Source organism: Callospermophilus lateralis, chromosome 15 (genome assembly GCF_048772815.1).
Source record: "Callospermophilus lateralis isolate mCalLat2 chromosome 15, mCalLat2.hap1, whole genome shotgun sequence".
Lineage (NCBI taxonomy): Eukaryota > Metazoa > Chordata > Mammalia > Rodentia > Sciuridae > Callospermophilus > Callospermophilus lateralis.
In genome coordinates this window covers 60408364-60415546 of record NC_135319.1, presented here as the reverse complement: position 1 = coordinate 60415546, position 7183 = coordinate 60408364, and the positions used below count along the sequence as shown (strand labels likewise).

The 7183-nt window shown below is 46.1% G+C and overlaps 1 protein-coding gene across 1 annotated transcript; it reads right to left on the bottom strand.

Moving 5' to 3' along the window:
- Positions 1 to 255: 255 nt before the first annotated feature.
- On the bottom strand, positions 256 to 6944 carry Hhex (hematopoietically expressed homeobox). The gene is made up of 4 exons (XM_076834671.1): positions 6490 to 6944; positions 4100 to 4278; positions 3796 to 3846; positions 256 to 1351 (listed from the first exon to the last, which is right to left on the bottom strand). Exons 1-4 carry the CDS (start codon positions 6854 to 6856, stop codon positions 1130 to 1132), a joined length of 819 nt encoding a protein of 272 aa, XP_076690786.1. The 5' UTR covers positions 6857 to 6944; the 3' UTR covers positions 256 to 1129.
- Between the last annotated feature and the right edge of the window lie 239 nt (positions 6945 to 7183).

The window sequence follows — 7183 nt, the reverse complement described above, 5'->3', positions numbered from 1 at the left end:
CCACCTCGGTCCGGGCTCCTCCCGCCACCCGCAACTCGCGGGTCCGCGAATAGGAGCCGCCCCCGGATCCCCAGCAAACGTCTGAAGAAAGGCTCAAACTCGCGTCCCAGGCGACCCCCGCTGGCCCACTCCCAGAGCGCTAGGAGCTGGAGCCCCAGCAAGCTCAGCGCCCAGCACCGCTCCGGCACCCGGGGCGCTTTAAGGGAAGGTGTGGGTTTTGTTTTGTTTTTTTAAACCAAAGAAGGAGACGTCCGACAAGGTCAGTCGTCCCATGGACGGGTTTATTTTATAAACAAGTAATTCATTAAAAAACAAAACAACATTTTGGTCATTTTTTTTACAGTGACAATTCTATATACACACTTTATAGACATTGTTTGATATAAAACACAATATCGACAATCTACTTACACTTAACCTGCGAGTTCTAGTTTATCTGTGATTAATCACCAGCGAGTCAGTTTCTCTGCCTGTAGGACGGTACTATATCCCCTTAACACTTTGGTCAAATGGATACTAAATGACAGTGCAAAACAACCATTTAGGTCTAGTCTTATCAATTCTTGCTTTTGAAACAAAAGGAACACACATCCCAAGACAAGAGATGGCTTTGGATTTAAGGCAGCGGTGCAAGAATGTCATAGAAAAGTAAAGAATGTCTCTTTATAGTATTCCAAGGCTGCCTGAAAGATGGGTCCCCTTTCCAAGGCGTACCTATGAATTTGGGGTATTTCTTTGCTTTCTCATTAAGTAGGATGTAGACACAGATTATGAAAAGTCTTTCAAGGAAAAAAAACTATTAAAACCATTAAAGTTATAACTTAAAAATTTAACAAAAGTTCAAAATTATTTTTTATAAATAGAAATATCAATTTACTTTTTTAAAAAATGGAGGTAAATTTAGTCACTTTATCAAAAAAACTAAAATCAGTACATATGCCATTGGTTAAGTCAAAATTAAGGTTTCAATGTAGGTTTGTTAATTAGCCAGTGCACCAAATATTTTAGGTTTCCAGAACACCAGAAAATTGATTTCCCTTTTTCATATTGCTTTCTAGTTCTTCTGTGTTTTCTGTAGCAAAATGTTATTTCCCATCCAATTTTCCGAACATGCTAATGCCAGTGATCATCATCCAGTGTTAAAATAGCCTTTATCTCCCTCGATGTCCACTTCCTGATCAGAATCCTCAGAAATCTCTGAATCAAGGTCTTCCTGGGAGGCAGGGGAGGGCGAACAATGAGAACTATCCAAAGAAGCACCTTTATTCTGTTCACTGGATAAGTCTTGCCTCTGCTCACAGGGATTGTCCAAACTTTCCAGTTCATCCTTTTTATTGCTTTGAGGGTTCTCCTAAATGAAGGGAATGAAAATGGAGATTGGTAGGATCTTGAAATATGAAGAGGCATAAATCAAAATGACTTTTCATTCAGCACCATCCTTTCAATATTTTATTTATCAAATGATTTCAGCTATAGGGGCTGGGGTGGTGGCTCAGTGATAGAGTGCTCACTTAGCATGCATGAGGCACTGGGTTTGATCCTCAGCACCACATAAAAACACACTAATGTATCCACCTAAAACTAAAGATACATAAATAAATAAATATTTTTTAAAATGTTTTAAAAATACTTCAGCTGTAATCTTTTTACTTAGAAAATACATACTTGGGGGGCTGGGGTTATAGTTCAGCGGTAGAGCACTTGCCTCGTGCATGTGAGGCACTGGGTTAGATCCTCAGCACCACACAAAAATAAATAAAATATTTTAAATAAAGATATTGTGTCCATCTTTTTTTAAAAAAAAAAAAAACTTTTCTTTAAAAAAAAGAAAATACATACTTGGGATTCCTTATTTGAAGGAGAAGCTTGTCACTTCAGAGAAAGATATAGTCTTATAAGACTATCAGTCACAAATATAAGGTATTATAGCAGTGAAACACCTAAAACCAGCCCTGACCCATGTTCTCAAGAGTCTAATAAGCTTAGGGGGAAACCTTAGATCACTATATTATCTTCATTTTTTAAATACTTCAAACTTGGGCTAGCACTCAGTGGTAGAGTGCTTGGTAGCACATGTGAAACCCTAGGTTTGAGCCTCAGCACTGCATAAAAATAAATAAAATACAGGTATTGTAGCATCTCCAACTCAAAAAGAAAAAAAGATTTAAATACTTGAAGTTCTCTAGACATTTTAAGAATAAGAATGTTAAAAGCTAGGGGTATATCATGTGTAAATCCCTGAGTTCTGTAACACACACACACACACACACACACACACACACACACACAGAGTGAAGTAATTAATGATGAATTAAGAAAAAAATAAATTATTAATTATTAGACTGAATTCCTTTACAATCATTTTCTGGAGTAAATTCATGAACATCTACACACACAAATCATGGTTGGCAAAGAAAAAATGCAGAACTTGAAGAATGCTGCCAAGTAATAAGAGAAACAATTAACTACAATTTGCTTAAAATCTGAGGTGAATTTCTGAAAAATCTTCCCATATTACGTAGAAACTAGAAGTCCTTGGCAAGCCAGGTGTGACAGTGTGCACCTGTAATCCCAGCAGCATAAGGATCACAAGTTCAAAGCCAGCCTGAACAGTTTAGTGAGGCCCTAAGCAACTTAGTGAGACCCTATCTCAAAATAAAAAATAAAAAGGGATGGGGATGTGGCTCAGTAGTTGAGCACCTCTGGGTTCAATCCCTAGAAATGAAAAGGAAGAATGCCTCTAGGTACACTATAGCCAAGTCTTTGAATAAAAACTAAATATATCAGTGAATTTTTAATTCTGAGTTTGTTTAAAATGGATATAAATATTACACAGGGACATTATGATATACTAAGTGTTTTGAAAACATATACTAAGTTTTTTTTGAGTAATATATTCACCAAATTTGCAATTACATAACAAGGTCAGCAACTGAGAGGAAATCTGTGAATCTTTTAAATCATGTTAGAATAACGAAATTACAGGAATTTTATTTTCTGTTTCAGAACAGCCTTTGGGATATCATCTTGTTTTAATAAAAAAGAAATAATTAATAAATTTTAAAATACACATTAAATTTTCCCACTCACATTGTTTCAATGTATTGTATTTATTATTTAAAAGCATATATACATTGGCAAATAAACAACTCATCAATTGTCAGACCACTTTGAAACATCAGGAATAGGACATTAAAAAAAAAAATCTTTTAGCTTTAAGTCAATAGAGCTTCTTTAAAAACTGAATTAGCCTTTACTTGGATGTTTTCTTGTATGTTTAATATTCATTTTAAGAGTTAGCCTTAGCAGAAAAATAATTTTAAACTCTTTGATATTTAATTATTCTAAAAAACAGAGCAAACAAGACTTAAAAGTGTTTGTTTCCTTCTATTTACCCTTGAGTTCTGCCTGGTTTTATTATGGCTGTGTAAATAAAAGAAACAATTTTCTCCCAAAGATAACTGCTTAAGTCATTTACTGTCAATTACTTTATCTTTCCTGCGTTAATTAGATAAACAACATATGGGGGTTTATAAAACAATTAGCTGGGAGTTTTACTAGCCAGTGTGTGAAAACCTAAGCATAATTGATATAGGACCTGCATTAGGTGCTTTTAGCATTACTGCCACCTGAGCAACTCATCCTGAATTTCAGCAGGACTATTTGTCTTTTTAATCAAGGTGAAGAGGTTAAATAGTCTCTCAAATGACTTTTGCATACAACCCATAACAGGCCTCGCATTGAGATAACATGATACAAATATTTATTTCCATAGAAACGGAATCATGTCGATACCTGCTTTAGTCTTCTCCATTTAGCTCGTCGATTCTGAAACCAGGTTTTGACCTACAAAAGAGGAAAGAAATAAAGAGGGGGACACAAACAAACAAAAACAAAAACCCACCAAACTTGCAAAGAGCCCAGAATCCCGAGGGACCCAGGGAGGACAGGGGCGATGGGTACAGATCCGCCCTCCCGGGGTTGAACGGAGTCGGACGTTACCGGAGCGCACGGTGGCTTCAGCCTGTCCACTGCTCTCTTCAGCCTTGATGACCCCAGCCCCAGCAGCCTGCCGCGGGAGGAGACCCAAGTAGCCTACCTGTCTCTCGCTGAGCTGCAGCATCTTGGCCAGACGCTTCCGCTCGGGCGGGGAGAGGTATTTCTGGGTCTCGAACTTCTTCTCCAGCTCGATGGTCTGGTCGTTGGAGAACCTCACCTGGCCGCCTTTCCTTTTATGCAGAGGCCTCTGTAAGAAGGGACTCCAGAGCAAGGGTTTGCCTGCGAGCAAGAAGAGTGGCAGTTAGCGAAGGTTCTGGAGCGGCCTAACCAAACCCCAGACCTGCCTGACCCAAGGGGTGACAAGGTGAGGAATGAGAAGCCAGGAGACCACGCAACAAGACGCGTGTAACGGGAGCCCAACACGCTCCCACTAATCTCCCCCAACACACAGAGCTACAGGTGACACATAGCAACCATAACACCTATGTCTAAGATACAAACACAAATGTTTTAATCTCCAAAAGAATGCCCAGTACAGGCTGCGCTTAGAACACCACGACGCGCGTTCACCTGTCGCTCTTGAATTTATGCACAACTTTTTTATACCCGTAAGTCCTCTCCCAGAGTGAACCGCACTTTCCAATTATCCGAATACGTGCATTTTGGGGAGGAGCGGGGTTGGGACACCATTCAAGGTAATGCTGCGCGAGAACGGCTCAGGCTCAGGCCCAGGCCCGCGCCGAGTTCGACCCACACGTGGATCCTCCAATCCTGGCCCCAGAGGGCCGTGGCCTTCTCTGATTTCACACCCGACCCGCGGGGGCGGCCAGTTAGAGCCACGCCGTGGGCTATGGCAACATTTCCGTCAATGTGTTTCCTGTTGGTCTATCTCAAAAAACCCTTTGCTTCCTCCTGCGCGGTCCCAACAGTAACCCAAGGAAACCCAGGGCGCGCTTTGTGAAAACGTTCGCCCCCAGATCGGCCCTTCTGAGGGTCTGTCTCCCTCTGGACCTAACAGAAGAGCAGAGCTACACCGGGGCCCATGGCACCAAATCCTGGAGGCTGGAATTTTGAAAATACAAATATAATAGCCTAAAAAAAAAAAAAAAAAAAAAAAAGCTGTAAGACACATATCCCAAAATTCTGACGGTGAAAAGGAAAAGTGGAGGACTGAGCTAAAGATCGCGCTTAACAACACTGACATTCAAATGTTAATTGTCAGGGCTGGAGTTGTGGCTCAGTGGTAGAGCACTTGCCTGGCATGGGTAAGGCCCTGGGTTGGATCCTCAGCACCTCATATGAATAAATCAATGTAATAAAAGATCCACTTACAACTAAAATATATTTTTAAAAAATGTTAATTGTCTCTGGGGTCCCTACTGAATCTGCCAATAACAGTTGATTTAAAACCCTGGTGGCCCCAGGCGAGGCGCCCGTTTCCTTATTTACCCTAGGGCTTTAGACCCCAGAGGCGCCAAGGGCCACCGGAACCCAGTCACCTATTTCTCAGGCACCCCACCCCCTGCACTGAGGGGACAAGTCCCACAAATTCTATGTGCCCAGAGTGTCCACGCTGCCCTTCCTAACTGGTGCCCGGGGTCTGCATCTTCCTACTCCAAAGAGTTGTCTGTCAGTCCGTCCGTCGGTGTGTCTGCAGGCCTGCGCCTAAACGCTTTGAAAGCTGGCATTGTTTTTTCGAGATTTTGCTTGCGTCAGGCTTCAGACTGGTGCAAAACAGCCTCGGGGAAAAAAAAATAGGAAGCAACTGGTTATTTTAGCTGCCATAAAGTCACATCCCACACAGAGGAAATGAACAATATCAGAAAAACGGATCCCGGCTATCAGAAGTCGAGTGTTTCCTGAATTTGTCTGTATTGAGGATGTCGATAAAATAATCAGCAGCGTGCACTACTCCGGGGGAAGGGTCTGCTTCGTGCAGCCAGGAAAACACTTAACAGCTTCTGAAACCAGATTTACTCCTATCGAGAACTCAAGATTTCCTGTATGAACGGAAAGGGTCAGGCTCTTTCACTACACAAGCTTGTTGAACCAAGTCCAGCCCCGTAACCACCCGGGGCCCAGCAGTTATCCCTGTCCCGCAGAGGCCGGCCCAGGACGCCTCAACACCCTCCTCCCGGTCCCTTTCCTTAAGAGGCACCACCCCGGACTACACGCGCGGCCCAGGGCTATCCTCCTCCGCTAGCCGCGGCGGCAGCGCCCGAAGTCTCAGCCAGGCCCGAGTGCCCCGACGCCTGTAAGGTGCAGGAAAACCAATCTGAGTCACTGTGCGGTCAGCCCCGGCTGCGCGATGCAGGTGCCCGCGCCTCCTGTCCCTGCGCGCGCCCGAGAGCCGCTTTTCTATAGCTTTTGCCACAACTTTCTATTGCCTCTCCCCTCCGCCCCCGCCGACTCCCGGGCGCTGCCACCTGCCGGGTGGCGCCTTCCCAGCCGTCGCCCCGACTTGGCCTCACTGTGACCTGGCCGCCTTACCTAGGGGGTCGTGGCGAAGCAAGGCGTGCGTGTAGTCGTTCACTGTCCGCGGGAAGGGGTATAGAGGACCTCCGAAGCCACCCGGGCCGTAGGCGGCGGCCAGCGCAGCGGCGGGGTGGTGCGAGAAGGCGGGATGGATCGGCGTGGGCTCGTACACTGGGGTCCGGTAGGAGGACACGAGGCTGGTGAAGGAGGAGTTGGGGGACGGCAGCGTGGGGGTGGGCGTGGGAGCGGCGGGCCCACGGCCCAGAATGTCCTCGATGTAGAACGGCGTCGGGTGAGCAGGCTGCAGCAGCGGCGTGGGCGCGTACAGCGGCACCCCCACGGCGCCCGCCGCGGCCGGCGGCCCGGGGTGAGGGTACTGCATGGCTCCGCTGCGCTCCGGCCCCTCGGAGAGCTGCCCGCCCGCACCGCGGCGCTACATTTATCCGCGCTCCGAACTCCCGGCGATAGGCTCCGCGGGCCACGGGGTGGGGCCCGCTCACTGGCCCCTTCCTGCCGCCAGGCCCTGCGGCCAATGGCGCGGGGACCTAAGAGCCGCCTCCCGCCCCCATCCCTGGCCCGCCCCCGCCGGCCGAGCTCCCCGCCCCCGGGACTCGCAGGTTCCCTGGCTTCTGGGACCCTGTGCCCAGGTGACCCGCCACCACCAACGCCACTGAATCTCCGACACCCTTGCCGGGGTCCCCCTCCAGGA